Here is a 17,058-nt window from a genome sequence, read left to right on the forward strand (position 1 = left end):
ATTCTCCAGTTTACTGAATCAGGCACCCAGGCACAGTTAGGCCAACCAAATACTACTACCTCTGCCCTTGCATGATGGAATCATTTAGCTTGAGCTTAAAAAAATAAATAAATAAAAAGAGGTTACTCACAGGGTCTCTTGGTTACCTCTTAGTGTTTACTTATCTGGATTCCAATATCACCAGAAGATGTGACTTAATATTTACTTATGTATGCTGTCCAAAAAAGCAAAAAACAAAACAACAAAAATAAAAAATATTTACTTAATATATAAGATCAGACACGGAAAGACATAAGAACATTTTTCATTGAGAGGTAAGAGCTCTTTCATTTTTATTTAATTTTTTATTTTATTTTTTTGAGACAGAGTCTTGCTGTGTTGCCCAGGCTGGTGTGCGGTGGCGCGATCTCGGCTCACTGCAACCTCCACCTCCTGGGTTCAAGAGATTCTTATGTCTCAGCCTCCTGAGTAGCTGGGATTACAGGCACCCACCACCATGCCTGGCTAATTTTTTTTCTTTTTTTTGTATTTTTAGTAGCAATGGGGTTTCATCATGTTGGCCAGGCTGGTCTCGGGCCCCTGACCTCAAGTGATCCACCTGCCTCGGCCTCTCAGATTGCTGGGATTACAGGTGTGAGCTAATGTGCGCCCAGCCTTCTTTCATCCTGAAAATAGTAATGGGCGAACGCTATTGTTCTTTTTTTTTTTTTTTTTTTTTTGAGACGGAGTCTTTCTCTGTCCCCCAGGCTGGAGTGCGGTGGCGCGATCTCGGCTCACCGCAACCTCCATCTCCTGGGTTCACGCCATTCTCCTGCCTCAGCCTCCCGAGTAGCTGGGACCACAGGCGCCCGCCAACACGCCCGGCTGATTTTTTTGTATTTTTTAGTAGAGACAGGGTTTCACCATGTTAGCCAGGATGGTCTCGATCTCCTGACCTCGTGATCCACCCGCCTCGGCCTCCCAAAGTGCTGGGATTACAGGCTTGAGCCACCGCGCCCGGCCGAACGCTATTGTTCTTAAAAGTTTTGAAATGTTTCGCATTTTCATTTGCCTCTTGGAAAGTTTTCATGAACTATTCTTGAGCAAAGTTTCAGCTAATTAAATTGGTACTGCTTTGTCACTGAGTGGAATTTTTTTTTATTTTTAAAATTATTTTTATTTATTTTTTATATCCTCACCTCTTTGAATTCTACACTTAGTGTAAATAAATCACAAACTGATAATCGTTATCTGATAGATTTGGGAATTTGTGACTCAGATTATATCTAACAAATATTTTGCTGATGAATGAGTAAATTCTATAGCTATCTGTGGAGTTAAAAGAAAAAACTTTGAAAAGATGGGTGTTAAACAACTGGTTATGAATTTTTGTTGTATCAACACTGTTGTATTGTACTGTTGTAGTGCAAAGGTGTAGGAATGTGGGCTATTGATACTCAGGCATTGATGCTGGGTGTTACATGCTCGGTCATCCTGAAAAATAATCAGATTTACCATGGCAGTATTTGGCAGAAAGGTTTTACAATTATAGCATTTGAGGAGTTTCTAAGATCTTGCCTAGTTTACATTTTTCGGGTCTACAACAAACGCATAATGATGCCTTCTCATCACCATGCTGGTTCATTCCCATGGCGTGCTGGAGCTAGCTGGTGTCTGCTCCTGAGCATGGACTGTGTGCTTCTCTTCCAACTCCACGTTCAGTGACCTGCAGTTTGGTAGCCCAAATTTATTTTTATTTATTTATTTTGTTTTTTTGTTTTGGTTCTTTTGGTAGCTTGAATTTTAACATGTTGAGAGTATTTTCACCATGGAAATTGGCAAATGCCACAAACCAGGCACCCTCCAAAGCTGGCTGTTAAACACTGACCAGCATCTATATTAGTGTTTGCTCCCCGTCCCCAATCATTCTCCTAATGGCTTAGTTCCTTGTCTGCTGTTAAAGCAGAGTAGAGGCTGGGAAGTCAGGGAGTTAAACATCTGGATTGGGATAGGGAATCCTCTGTGTAGCTCTGTGATCTTGAACAAGTTATATAGCCTCTCTAATACCCAGTTTCTTACTTTGTAAAATGGGGTTGATATAGACCCCCTCAGGGTTGTAAAGATGAAATGAAATGATGTATGGTAAGCACCTAATGGTGCCTGGTGGGTACATAGTCAATGCTCAGTAAGTGATATTGATTAGGTCAGTTTTTTTTTTTTTTTGGCCAGTACTGATATTCATTCAATGGCTATTTGCAAAGTGCTTTTGGTTCCACCTATATAGTTTTATTTATTTATTTATTTATTTATTTATTTTAATCTTAGTCCCAAATATTCTGAGCTTCCCTTCACCTGTGTGGTTTTTTTAAAATTAATTAATTAATTTATTTATTTTTGAGACAAGGTCTCTGTCACCTAGGCTGGAGGGCAGTGGCATGATCTCAGCTCACTGCAACCTCTGCCTACTGGGCTCAAACAATCTTCCCACCTTAGCCTCCCGAGTAGCTAGGACTACAGGTAGGTGCCACCATGCCTGGCTTTTTGTATTTATTTTATTTTTTATTTATTTTTTAATTTTTGAGACGGAGTCTCATCCTGTTGCCTAGGCTAGAGTGCAATGGCGCGATCTCGGCTCACTGCAGCCTCTGCCTCCCAGGTTCAAATGATTCTCCTGCCTCAGCCTCCTCAGTAGCTTGGATTATAGGCATGCACCACTATGCCTGGCTAATTTTTATATTTTAGTAGAGATGGGGTTTCACCTCGTTGGCCAGGCTGGTCTTGAACTCCTAACCTGAAGCGATCTGCCCTCCTCAGCCTCCCGAATTACTGGGATTACAGGCATGAGCCACCGCACCTGGCCAATTTTTGTATTTTTTGTAGAGACAGGGTTTCACCATGTTGCCCAGGCTGGTTTCGAACTCTTGAGCTCAAGTGATCCGTCCTCCTCGGCCTCCCAAAATGCTGGGATTACAGGTGTGAGCTACCACGTCTGGCCTCCACCTGTATGGTTTTAAATGTACAGATAAGCAAGAATAAAACGCGACCCTGGAATTCCAAGTTTTCAGATCACGTGTTTGATGTCATGTGGACTCCACACCTGGGCCTTTGACATAGTCTCAATTTGCCATCAATAGAGTCCCCAAGTCTGGTCTTCTCTTCAGTCAGAGCACCTTCATATTGCCACCTCCCTATCTTCCTAAATATCTTCCTCATTCTTTCATTGCCTTCCCTTTCTCCACAGACGGGCAAACAACCTTCTTCCCAGCGCTTCTCCTCAGTGTTTGCTCCCATGCCTGGCATGTGGCTGTCTGAGGTTCAGAATTATTCTCAGACCTGTGTAACAAGAACTCTAGGATGAGTCACCTGGTGCCTGCTTTTTTATACCCTCAGGCCAAGGCAGGGAGGCCTGATTTCCCTGGCAGTTAATTGTGTGGCAAAAGTGCTGCCCAAGGTTATGAGCTGTCTCTGCTTTGTTCCCCATTACTGGTTCCCATTCCTGTCTCTGCCCATTTAGCATTGTGCTCAGAAGGGCATCCTTCACCTCAACATTCCTTTAGTGTGAAAAATGGTTATTGTAGGAAAAGTGGTAATGCTAAATTCTAAACCTTTCAGGTTCTTTTTTTTTTTTTGAGACGGAGTCTCGCTCTGTCACCCAGGCTGGAGTGCAGTGGCGTGATCTCAGCTCACTGCAAACTCTACCTCCCAGGTTCAAGTGATTCTCCTGCCTCAGTCTGCCGAGTAGCTTGGATTACAGGCACCCTGTACCATGTCCAGCTAATTTTTGTATTTTTAGTAGAAACAGGGTTTCATCACGTTGGCCAGGCTGGTCTTGAACTCCTGAGCTCAAGTGATCTTCCCGCCTCGGCTCACCAAAGTTCTGGAATTACAGGCGTGAGCCACTATACCCAGCCTAAATCCTAAACCCTTTAGGTTCTTGCAAGTACCAGTGACATTGAAATTGAATTAATTTGGAATGAAGGCATTTGCTGTAAGGGAAGCTTTCTTTTTTCTTTTTTTTTTCTTTTTTTTTTCTTTTTTTTGAGAAGGAGTCTCACTCTGTCACCCAGACAGGAGTACAGTGGTGCGATCTCGGCTCACTGCAACCTCCACCCTCCGAGTTCAAGCGATTCTCCTGCCTTAGCCTCCCAAGTAGCTGGGATTACAGGCGTCTGCCACCGCACCTGGCTAATTTTTTATATGTTTAGTAGAGACGGGGTTTCACCATGTTGGCCAGGCTGGTCTTGAACTCCTGACCTCGTGATCCAACTGCCTCGGGCTCCCATAGTTCTGGGATTACAGGTGTGAGCCATCACGTCTGGCAGTAAGGGAGGCTATTAACTTCTTTTTCTTTTTTTTGAGATGGAGTCTTGCTCTGTCGCCCAGGCTGGAGTGCAATGGCGCAATCTTGGCTCACTGCAACCTCTGCCTCCTGGGTTCAAACGATTCTCCTGCCTCAGCCTCCTAAGTAGTTGGGATTACAAGCACCCACCACTATGCTCAGCTAATTTTTGTATTTTTTAGTAGAGATGGGATTTCACCATGTTGGTCAGGCTGGTCTCGAACTCCTGACCACGGGTGATCCACCCACCTTGACCTCCCAAAGTGCTGGGATTACAGGCGTGGGCCACCGTGCCTGGCCCTATTAACTTCTTTAAACTTCAGTTTAAATATGAAGTGTTCGCAAAACTTAAAAAGTTCCTGCTTTCTGCACACACAGGCTCCTTGTAGAATTCTTTAAACACCTACAAGTGCATCGTTTTCAACGTGATCAGTTTTTTAATACTTAAATTTCAGAGCTGTTTACAAATGTAGAAACACTCAAAATAAGTACAAGTTGTTTCATGTTGGGAGCTCTTTTGCCATCAGTTTTAAAGTGAGCAGCCTGAAAATGAAAAAAATAAAGCTTGGCACTAATAGAAAATAGAACATGTTGGCCAGACATGGTGGCTCACACCTGTAATCCCAGCACTTTGGGAGGTTGAGATGAGAGGACTGCTTGAGCTCAGGGCTTCAAAACCAACCTGGGTAACATAGCGAAACCCTGTCTCTAAAAAATAAAAAAAAAAAGAACATGTCAAATAGTATTTTCCAACTCATTTAATTAATTGAAAGACTGTACCTGAAAAATGTTTTACAGAAACCCTTTTTTGTTAAAATAATTTACCACAATTAATATACCCTAGATACCCTATTATTTCCATAAAGTATTCCTAGAGATCAATAATATTGTTCAGTATTTTTTTTTTTTTTTAATTGAGACAGAGTTTCACTCTTGTTGCCCAGGCTGGAGTGCAATGGTGCGATCTCGGCTCACCGCAACCTCTGCCTCCCGGGCTCAAGTGATTCTCCTGCCTCAGCCTCCTGAGTAGCTGGGATTACAGTCGTGTGCCACCATGGCTGGCTAGTTTTGTATTTTTAGTAGAGATGGGGCTTCTCCATGTTGGTCAGGCTGGTCTCGAACTCCCGACCTCTGGTGATCCACCCGCCTCAGCTTCCCAAAGTGCTGGGATTACAGGCGTGAGCCACTGTGACCGGCTCAGATTTTTATCATAATATTTTCAGCAGATAATAAAATCTCAGTCACTAGAAAATAAAGTGAAGTGTTTATGTGTATTTAACATGCCAATATTAGAATTTTTGAGCATGATTTATTTTTATTTTTTTTGAGACCAAGTCTTTCTCTGTTGCCCAGGCTCGAATGCAGTGGCATGATCTCGGCTCACCATAACCTCCGCCTCCCTGGTTCAAGAGATTTTCCTGCCCCAGCCTCCCAAGTAGTTGAGACTACAGGCACCCGCCACCATGCTGGGCTAATTTTTGTATTTTTAGTAGAGACAGGGGTTTTACCATGTTGGCCAGGCTGGTCTTGAACTCCTGACCTCAGGTGATCCTCCCACCTCCACCTCCCAAAGTGCTGGGATTACAGGTGTGAGCCATTGTGCCTGACCTCAAACATGACTTTAGATCTTTTTTTTTTTTTCTTTTTCAAAGTAGTCATTCTTCACTGAGAATGAACACATACCAAGGTTAGTGGGTTTGATCATTTGAAAAATGGCAGCACCATTCATTTTAAACATTTCCTGGCTTTTTACTATGGAACCTCTCATGGTATAAAAATAAATTTTAGATTTTTCAGAGCCAAAATGAAAATACTTTAGAACAAAATCAGGCCAAATCTTTGGAATTCAAAGTGGCTGAACACCTAAAAGAAACAGAATATAAAACTTGCCAATTACATGTCTTCCCAGAGGTCTGGAGAGAATTTCTTTCTAATAATTTGGACATTTCTTCTCTTTGCCAGTGATACAGGAGCAACGCCTCCAGAGAGTGGTATTTTTGGATTTATGATAACCTTCTCTGCATTTCTTGGTAAGTACACAATAATTATTATAAATAATTGAAAAGCTCACAATTCCAAGTGAAGTTGATGTGTCATTTTTAGTTTTCATATAATTTTTATTTTATTTTATTTAGTTTTTCTGAAACAGGGTCTCTGTCATCCAGGCTGGAGTGCAGTGGCATGATCACGGTTCACTGCAGCCTCAACCTCCCAGGCTCAAGCAATCCTCCCACCTCAGCCTCTGGAGTAGCTGGTACTAGAGGCACACACCACCACGCCCAGCTAATTTTTTGTATTTTTTTGTAGCGATGGGGTTTCACCATGTTGCCAGGCTGGCCTTGAGCTCCTGGGCTTCAGTGATCCACCTGCCTTGGCCTCTCAAAGTGCTGAACTTACAGGTGTGAGCCACTGCACACGGCCTTGTGTATAATTTTTTTAAAAGCACAACCTTTGCAGCTAGATTTTTGTCCTATTTTGAGAAACTGAAGTGAAAAGACATCAAAAATTATGGCCTTATTAGAGAACTGTACTTTAATTAGTAATTTGTAACAGGATTTGCTATAGGTGGTTTTAAATACCAAACTTCTGGAATGGATTTTAAGTGCAATTTGGTTTTTAAAAGTGTTGATTTATGGTCAAGACACTCATGTAAGCCAAAGACACCCAATGTGTAAGCTAAGTTGCTCAAAGTGCGTTCTGAAGGCAAGCTGATGAAAAATCACGTGGAGTTCTGGTAAAATGCACGTTCGTGGGCCATGCTACTCAACCAGAACCTTTGGGAGTGTGGGTTCCTGAAGATGTGTTGTAAACAAGCACTCTAGGGGACTTGGGTTCTCACTAAAGTTTGAGGACCATTGACAAAGGCATTATCTTACCTGTTAGAGAAGGTAACAGGTGGAGCAAGGAACAGTATGATTTTTCTTTTCAATTCCTCAGATGTACCTGAGATGCAGTTGATAGGGTACAACCTTGTCATAAGCCAATTAATGTAATGCATATTAATTACAACTATTCTATAGTTAATGTAAAGCTCAGTCTTCTATAAGGTGATCCAAGTATATAGATATCAGATGTGGGGCATTTTCTCTTAGTCCTTCTATAATCTCCCCCCGTGGAACAATCAAGTGTTTGCCAAGGGCCTATCTTGTAACCAGCGCTTTCTGTTCCTCTCTACTGGTACAGTGTAAGAAGGGACAGTGATGCTGACCCTACTTAGTGACATGGCATTTTTGGAATTTGTTCATCCTACTTGGTAGCGGGAAAGTTTCACCACATCACCATTTGTAGTCCTCCTAAAGTTTTGGAGGTGAGCAAGGGGAAGTAGCAATATGGAGTCAATCAATCCCAGTGCCCTCTTACACCATCCTTGCCAAGAATCCAGACTTGGAAAACAGAGAGATTATTTTATCACAGCAAGTGATAAATACAGCTTTTGCTTCTGAATAAAGCAGAAACTGACATAAATAGATTCACTTGAAATGGTCTATGTGAGCTCATGCCTGTAATTCTAGCATTTTGGGAGGCTGAAGCAGGACGATCTATTGAGCTCAAGAGTTCAAGATCAGCCTGGGCAATGTACTGAGATCTCATGAAAGAAAAAGAAATTAGCTGGGTGTGGTGATGTGTGCCTGTAGTCCCAGCTACTTGGGAGGATAAAGTGGAAGAATTGCCTGAGCCCAGGAGGTCAAGGCTGCAGTGAGCCATGACTGTGCCGATGCACTTCCACCCAGGTGACAGAGCAAGTCCCTGTCTCCACACACACACACACACACACACAAAAAGATTTATGATAAGTTATTAGTTTTTAGCCTGCTTTTTAAAAATTCAGGAATAGATTATGGCCATCATACTGTGTAAATATATACACATCTACTTTATCCTTTCCACACATGCATGATGTCTTTCGCAAGGATGTATTATCATTTATTTAATCAGTTCCCTATTGTCCAACATTTAGGCTATTTCTGGTATTTTGTAATTCTAATGTTGAAGTGAACATCTTTTAAATATATCTTTGCATATTTGTGTGTTTTTCTATAAGATAAATTTGCTGAGTTAAAGAGAATACGTATCTAAAATTATGGTAGCTATTCATTTATTCAACATTTACTGAGTACGTACTATATGATAGGGTTTGTGCTTGTTTATAACTTAGTGTCGAGTTTACAACAGCAAACAAAACAGACAAGGCCTCTACTCTCATGGAGGCTACATTTTATTGCCAAATTACAACAAATGGTATTTGGTTAATTGACTAGCTATTTGGAAAAACATACCTTTACTATTCTCCTCACATCATACACAAAAACCAATTGCAATTTAATAAACATGAAAAGCAAAACTATGCAATAATTAAATTACAGGAGAATATTTTTTAAACCTTGGAATAGAAACTTACACAAAACCCAGAAGAATTGACAGATATGAGTAGATTAAAAATTAAAACTTCTAAATGATGAAAGATACAAGATACAATGTTAAAAGACAAAGAGCAGAGCAGAAGAAAATTTGCATTATTTATAGCAGATAATAGACTAATGGACATAATGTGTAAAAAGTAACTACAAATTAGAAATCAACAAGCCCAAGAGAAGAATAAAAAGAAAATTGTAAACATGCATTTCTCAGAAGAAGAAATGCAAATGACCAGTAGATATACTGAAAGTTGCTAAATCTCACTAATGATCAGGGAAATGCAAACTAACCCAACAGGTTGCATTTTTATTTATTAGATTGACAGAATTAAAAAGGCAAGGGCATACAAAATTGCTGGCAAATTCTGCTGGTGGGAGTCTAAATCGTTAACGGGCTGGAGCAATTTGAAGGTGTTTCTAATTGTGCATGGTTTTTTGACCCAGTAATATTACTTCTAGGAACTGGTCTTTCAGAAACCCAAAGATTTATATACAAAGATATTCATTGAGTGTTGTTTGTAGCAGGAAAAACATGGAAACAATGTAGAAATTCATTCTTAGGAGAATGAGGAATAAATATAGTATCTCATACCATAGACCATGATGAGATCCCTGAAAACAATGAAGTAGATCTGTTTGTACTTGCTTGAAAAGATCTCCAGGGTACATTGTTAAATGGAAAAAGCAAGTCACAGAGTAATACATGTACTATAATAGCATTTACATGAAAAGGACAACAACCAAGGGGTGTGCGTGTGTGTGTGTGTGTGTGTGTGTCTGTTCATGCTGGGGAGAGAGTAAGATAGAGTCAGGAGGGACAGGGGTGGGAAAGTGGAGAGACTTGCAATCAGTACATTTTTAAAAAGTGATACAAAGCTGCTCCTGTTTTTCATCCTAAAGAAATCAAGTTATGAACATTCATCAAAGTTCTCTTCTTTTTCAGGTGCAGCCACGATATATACAAGATATAAAATAATAGAGAAGCAAAATCAAACCTGCTATTTCAGCACTCCTGTTTTTAACTTGGTGTCTTTAGTGCTTGGATTGGTGGGATGTTTCGGAATGGGCATTGTCGCCAGTTTTCAGGTATAACCTGGAGCTTTTTTAGTCATGAGGAGTGGTGGAGTGTATGTGTCTGAAGAGAGCAGCAGAAATGCAAGAGGCACACTTATGCCATTATAGCCATTAAATGCTTGATGAGTTTACAATAAGTGGGTTAGTTTGCTTTTTAGAAACCTTTAACATTTGGAAATCAGGGCCAGGTGTGGTGGCTCACACCTGTAATCCCAGTACTTTGGGAAACCGAGGTGGATCATGAGACCAGGAGTTCAAGACCAGCCTGGCCAACATCGTGAAGCCTCATTTCTACTAAAAATATAAAATTAGCCAGGCGTGGTGGCATATGCCTGTAATCCCAGCTACTCAGGAAGCTGAGGCAGGAGAATCGTTTGAACCTGGGAGGTGGAGGTTGCAGTGAGCCGAGATCGTGCCACTGCACTCGACAGAGCGAGACTCTATCTCAAAAAAAAAAAAAAAAAAAGCATTTGAAAGTGAGTTCTGGTACTTGGGAGAAATGGGGTGCACATTTGCATAATTATGAGAGAGTGTGTGATTGAGAGGAGGCCTTGGGCTTTGCATTGCTCCATGTTGTCATTGATGTAGTTTGATGTGTTGGTTGGGAGAGCTACTTCAGCTACTGTGATGATTTTGTTAAGAGTGTGAAAATATTTGCATGTGTTTACCAATTCTACCATTTAAACCTCTGGTATTCAAAGAGGAGGCTCTCGGTGACATTTCCTTATATTTTTATGACAGTATGCATTTTGTTTTTCATAACAACAAACATTTATTGAAATTTTCCTGTGACATGTTTAAGAAAATATTCCATATTTTAACTCATACAATTATAATAAAAGCCTTGTAAGATAGGCACTATTATTTTTCCCATTTATCAATGGTAAAATGGAGGCCTAGAGAGGTTAATACTTGCCCAAGATCAGATGAATAATGCATGGCAGAGGCGGGCTTTGAGTTGAAGTCATCTTCCTAGAGCCTGTGAGAGCTATCCTCAGTGCTAACATGAAGATATATCCGTGACAAAAAAAACCAAGTACATGATGCATAGTTCTACCATCAGGAAGCACACACACACACAATTTAAAAAGGAAGACCTAGAATGATATAATTTGTCTAGTACAGCGTGGTTATGGTTTAATAGGGACTAGTATAGATATATCACTTTATCCTCTGAATAACCACATCATGAGAGATACAGATGTCAGTTTTTAAACCGTTTAAGGGCTGACTTTAAGAAGAAAACTTAGATGGTTAAATAATTTCAACTTTTGGTTCCCCTTAAGTCTTCAATGATGTGATTAAATCTTCACAAAAACCAGAAATAGAATCTTAACTTCCCAGGGAGCAAAGTGTTTGACTTGTCATTGTTCCGATAACTGTATCTTTACAACTTCCTTGTTTGGTATCCTGTAATTCATTTTCGTCATATCAGGAGCAAACCAACTTGAGCTAACTCAAGACGATTTTGAGATATGAGGGCAAGAGAGAGTGTGACTGCCTCTTTTTTTTTTTTTTTTTTTTTTTCTGTAGAGACGGTCTCGCTCTGTGGCCCAGGCTAGAGGGTAGTGGCACAATCTCGGTTCACTGCAACCTCCGCCCTGGGTTCAAGTGATTCTCATGCCTCAGCCTCCCGAGTAGCTGGGATTACAAGCACCCACCACCATGTCCAGCTAATTTTTATATTTTTAGTAGAGATGGGGTTTCACCTTGTTGGCCAGGCTGGTTTGAACTCAAGTGATCTGCCTGCCTTGGCCTCCCAAAGTGCTGGGATTACAGGTGTGAGCCACCGTGCCCAGCCATGGTGAATTTTCTTGAGTTGCAATAAATCACATTTTTGAGAATTTCACAGATAATCTTTTTCCCAAATGAGTGGGTGAGATGGCTACTTTTTGGTGTGTCCTCACTAACTTCTGTCAATACTTTATTTTCCCTCAGAAAGTTTTCTTTTTGAAATTCTGTCATTTGTGGCAACATGGACGAACCTGGAGGACCTTATGCTAAGTGAAATAAGCCAGTCACAGAGGGACAAATACCGAATGCTGTCACTTATATGTGGAATCTAAGAAAATCAAACTTACAGAAGGAGAGAGTAGAATGGTGTTACAGGAGTGAAGAGGAAGATGAGGAGCGGGGAGGTATTGGTCGAAGGGTACCAAGTTTCAGTTAGACTGAATTAATACTTCTGGAGATCTATTACTGCACAGCATGGCGACTATAGTTAATAATAGTGTATTGTATATTTCAAAATTGCTAAAACAGTAGATTTTAAATGTTCTCATCACACAAAAAAATGAGTAAGTATGTGAGGTGATTGATATGTTAATTACCTTGATTTAATCATTCCACAGTGTAAACATACATCAAAACATCTACAGCCAGGCGAGGTGGCTCATGCCTGTAATCCCAGCACTTAGGGAAGCCAAGGCAGGAGGAATGCTTTAGCCCAGGAGTTTGAGACTAGTCTGGGCAACATAGGGCAACACAGGGAGACTGTGCCTCTGGAAACACACACACACACACACACACACACACACACACACACCCCTCTACAAGCCTCATAAATATGAACAATTATTATTATTTTTTGAGACAGAGTCTCTCTCTGTTGCCCAGGCTGGAGTGCAGTGGCGCGATCTCGGCTCACTGCAACCTCCGCCTCTCAGGTTCAAGCAGTTATTCCTGCTTCAGCCTCCCGAGTAGCTGGTATTACAGGCACCTGGCACCATGCCCAGCTAATTTTTGTATTTTTTAGTAGAGATGGCCTTTCGCCATGTTGGCCAGGCATGTCTTGAACTCCTGACCTCAGGCGATCTGCCCACCTCGGCCTCCTGAAGTGCTGAGAGGCGTGAGCCATCGTGCCCAGCCTATAAACAATTATTATTTGTCAATTAAAAATAAAAACTTTTAAAGTTTCCTTTTTAGAAAAGAAACTTTCCAAGGTTTAACCCTGTCAGTATTCATGTATTCTTTTTTTTTTTTTTTTGAAGCTGAGTGATGGAGCTTTATTAAACCATTCTCTCTCTCTCTTTGTTGTTGTTATTCCCTTTTAAATTACCAAGAGAGTTTCTAAAAAGCAGTCCAAAAAGAGTGCCGGGTTTTAACTTTATTGAAAATTCATGTCTGATCTAAAAATCATTTCCCTGCTTTTTTGATTGATTGGTTGAGAAAGGGTCTTGCTCTGTCACCTAAGCTGGAAAGCAGTAGCGCAATCATAGCTCACTGTAACCTTGAACACTTAGACTAAACCTTGAACTCCTCCTGTCTCAGTCTCTTGAGTAGCTGAGACTATGGGTGCATCACCATGCCCAGCTAATTTTTATTTTTACTTTTGTAGAGATGTGGTCTTGCTATGTTTCTGAGGCTGTTCTTCAACTCCTGGCCTCATGTGATCCTCCCATCTCCGCCTCCCAAAGTGTTGGGATTACAAGCACAAGCCACCGTACCCTGTTGTATTTTATTTTTCATATATAACTTCCCTGAATCTATATGCCTATGTTAGGAATCTTATTTATTTATTTATTTGTAATTTTATTTTTACCTTTATTTTTTGAGACAGCGTCTTGATCTGTTGCTCAGGCTGGAGTGCAGCGATCACGGCTGGAGCGGTGCGATCACGGCTCACTGCAATCTCTGCCTTGTGAGCTCAAGCAATCCTCCCACCTCAGCCTCCTGAGTAGCTAAAACTACAGGTTCATGCCATCAGGCCCAGCAAATTTTTATGGTTTTTGTAGAGACAGCGTTTCACCACATTGCCCAGGTTGGTCTTGAACCTGCCTTGGCCTCCCAAAGTAATGAGTTTACAGACATAAGCCACTGTGCCCAGTCTTCTATTTATTTTTATTTTATTTTTTGAGACAAGGTCTCACTCTGTTGCCCAGACTAGAGTGCAGTGGTGCTATCATAGCTCACTGCAGCCTTGGTCTCCCAAGCTCAAGTGATTCTCCCACCTCAGCCTCCCAAGTAGCTGGGACTACAGGCACACACCATCATGCCCGTCTGATTTTATTTATTTATTTATTTATTTATTTATTTATTTATTTATTTTTTGAGATGGAGTCTCACTCTGTCGCCCAGACTGTAGTTCAGTGGCACAATCTCGGCTCACTGCAGTCTCCATCTCCTGGGGTCCAGTAATTCTGCTGCCTCAGTGTCCCTGGTAGCTGGGATTACAGGCACGCACCACCACACCCGGCTAATTTTTGTATTTTTAGTACAGACGCGGTTTCACCACGTCGGCCAGGCTGGTCCCAAAGTCCTGACCTTGTAATCCACCTGCCTCAGCCTCCCAAAGTGCTGGGATTACAGGCGTGAGCCACAGTACCTGGCCCATGCGAGGTATCTTAGGTATACAGAAACTATATGATGTATTGCAGAGTCAGTGCAGTCATATTTGAATATAACACCAATCATGTAATGAATTTCTCCCCTTATTTCTAGGTTTCATACTAGGAAATACATTTCCTTAGAAATAAGTTAAAAGGTCTTTTTTTTTTTTTTTTTTCTGCACCTCCCTTTCTTATGTGGTGAATGAAAATTTAATCAGTTCATTTGTGCTCCAGCTTGAGGTTGAACTGTCTGGATGGCAAACATTGTGGTGCTGGAGAAGCCCAGGTGGCCCAGGTCAGAGGGAAGCTGGGGGAAGAGTGTGTTCACCGGGAGCTGAGGCCAAGGGGTGGCCTGTGGCCAAAACCAGGCTCTCCTGGACAACACTTTAACTTGCCCTTTGCAAAGCTTTGCATTTTCAAGCTGAAGTCGAGACCCAGTGGTTCCATCTAAATGTTCCTCGACTGGAAGGTTGTGCCCAGTGCACATTTGAAAGGAGCCGAGGCCGGGTGTGGTGGCTCACGCCTATAATCCCAGCACTTTGGAAGGCTGAGGTGAGTGGATCACCTGAGGTCATAAGTTCGAGACCAGCCTGGCCAACATGGAGAAACTGCCGTCTCTACTGAAAATAGAAAAATTAGCTCAGCGTGGTGGTGCATGCCTGTAATTCCAACTACTTGGGAGGCTGGGGCATGAGAATCCCTTGAACCTGGGAGGTGGAGGTTGTAATGAGCCGAGATCTCATCACTGCACTACAGCCTGGGCGACAGAGCAAGACTCCGCCTCAAAAAAAAAAAAAAAAAAAGAAAAGGAAAGAAAGGAGCCGAAGGTGAGGTGCAATTCTGAGTGTGTAGTGTGTACAGGGTCTGCACCAACTTTCTGCCTAGACTGGCATAGGGGCTGCCTTCTGGTTGAAATGGCTGGTTACAGGAAGCGGGGACAGGGAACTTGTTTAGAAGCTGCCTTTGAAAAAAAAATTAGCCAGAACTGGGTGTGGTGGCATGTGCCTGTAGTCCCAGCTACTTGAGGGGGTGGGAGGATCTCCTGAGCCCAGGAATTCAAGGCTGCAGTGAGTTATGATCATGCCACTGCACTCCCACCTAGGCAACAGAGTGAGACCCTGTATCAAAAAAAAAAAAAAAAAAAACGAAAAAGAAGCTGCATTTGCATAACAAAAGCAGTGGTTTTACTTAGATGGTGTGTTCATTTGAGGTGCCTTGGGAGGGATGAGTAGCGATTATCAGGGAGCAGGGAGCCCAAAAACCCCAAACCACCCTTGGCACCATCATGGAACGAGTCACGTACTTTGGTTTCTTTTTCAATCATATCATACCGAAGTTTATTGATGACATCAAACAAAAATTTCTGTAACGAAAAAGGCAGGGTTGGGTGCAGTGGCTCACGCCTGTAATCCCAGAACTTTGGAAGGCCGAGATGGGCGGATCACGAGGTCAGGAGTTCGAGACCAGCCTGGCCAACATGGCGAAACCCCGTCTCTACTAAAAATACAAAAATTAGCCGGGCATGGTGGCACGTGCCTGTAATCTCAATTACTTGGGAAGCTGAGACAGGAGAATTGCTTGAACCTGGGCGGCAGAGGTTGCAGTGAGACGAGTTCGTGTCACTGCACTCCAGCCTGGGCAGCAAGAGTGAAACTCTGTCTCAAAAACAACAACAACAAAAAGAGAAAATTGTACATGATATGTATCCTATAATCTTCACTGCAAACATGTAAGACTGAGATGATTATGCCCGTTTTTAGATACAGAAATCGAGGCTTTGCAGTAAGGTCACAGAGCCTCATGGTGGAGTCAGGACTTTTAATCCAGGTGTACCAGACTCTGAAGCCCACCATACTCAACCCTCCCACCTCTAAGGCAGACCTCTTTTCCTTGTCCCATGAGCCCAGGTTCGCTGTGGAACAATGAACTTTTTGGCATTAATTTCAGCACCTGGAAGGCTTTTCTTTTGGTAGTCAAACAGCCACATTTTCCGAGAAGTGGTGCATCTGTGATGACCAATGGCTCAAAGCAGCCCAGAGTGAGTGCTCGCGGCTCGATGTTGACAAACCCACCCAGAGTAACACACATTTATGACTTTTTCTCCAGGAGTTAGCTGTGCCAGTGGTTCATGACGGGGGTGCTCTTTTGGCCTTTGTCTTTGGTGTTCTGTACACGCTCCTACAATCTATAATCTCCTATAAATCGTGTCCCCAGTGGAACAGTCTCTCGACATGCCGCATACGGATGTTCATCTCTGCCGTGGCTTGCGCAGCTGTCATCCCCAGTATCCTTTTTCACATTTGCCCCTCGTTAAAGGAATAAAACATTCAATGACACTTGTTAAAGAAGGATAGTGAAGACTTTATAGGGACCACTGCAATGGGTTCTGACAGCAGGGCAGAGAGATTGGGCTCAACTCTGAATACAGCGTTGTCAAGTACGAATTTATAGCCAAGGAGTAGGATGAGGTCAGTGAATGGAAAAGTACTAAAAGGAAACCTCAAGGATGAGGGGAAATTCTGGCCAAACCAACCTAACAGGATTCTTGTTGAGTACTGGCCATGTGATCAGACATCACCTGGGAAGGGTGGAGGAGGAGGAACCCAATCAGATATCAAGTGTGATCAGGTATCAGGGTGGGGGGGTCCTTGCTAAACTGACTTAGCCAGGGTTCTTTGCTAAAACTGGATCTTACAAGGAAGTGCACAGATGGACCTAGGAGAAGTTTTAGGAGCTTGACTAAAGTTCAGCCACGCAAAGGATCTTTGTCACGGTGTCTTAGCAAATCTTGACACTTCCCTTCCCCACGACCGAAAAAAAAAAAAAAAAAGCAAAGGATAGCAACCAAGTTTCCACATTTTTCAGAAAAACAATTGGGATAAAAGTGTAGATCAAGCCGGGCGCGGTGGCTCACACCTGTAAT

At 42.1% G+C, this 17,058-nt stretch overlaps 1 protein-coding gene across 3 annotated transcripts in view; it reads left to right on the plus strand.

Annotated features, from left to right (window-relative positions):
- The window catches only part of DRAM1 (DNA damage regulated autophagy modulator 1), a 49,484-nt gene that overhangs the window by 18,391 nt on the left and 14,035 nt on the right, over positions 1-17,058 (plus strand). For all 3 annotated transcript variants that reach the window (XM_055240332.2, XM_055240333.2, XM_055240334.2), the window contains exons 2-4: positions 6,281-6,348; positions 9,677-9,819; positions 16,242-16,419. In XM_055240332.2, the coding sequence (XP_055096307.1) occupies positions 6,281-6,348; positions 9,677-9,819; positions 16,242-16,419 (389 nt within the window). The remainder of the gene's footprint in view (positions 1-6,280; positions 6,349-9,676; positions 9,820-16,241; positions 16,420-17,058) is intronic.

This window comes from Symphalangus syndactylus, chromosome 13 (genome assembly GCF_028878055.3).
Source record: "Symphalangus syndactylus isolate Jambi chromosome 13, NHGRI_mSymSyn1-v2.1_pri, whole genome shotgun sequence".
NCBI lineage: Eukaryota > Metazoa > Chordata > Mammalia > Primates > Hylobatidae > Symphalangus > Symphalangus syndactylus.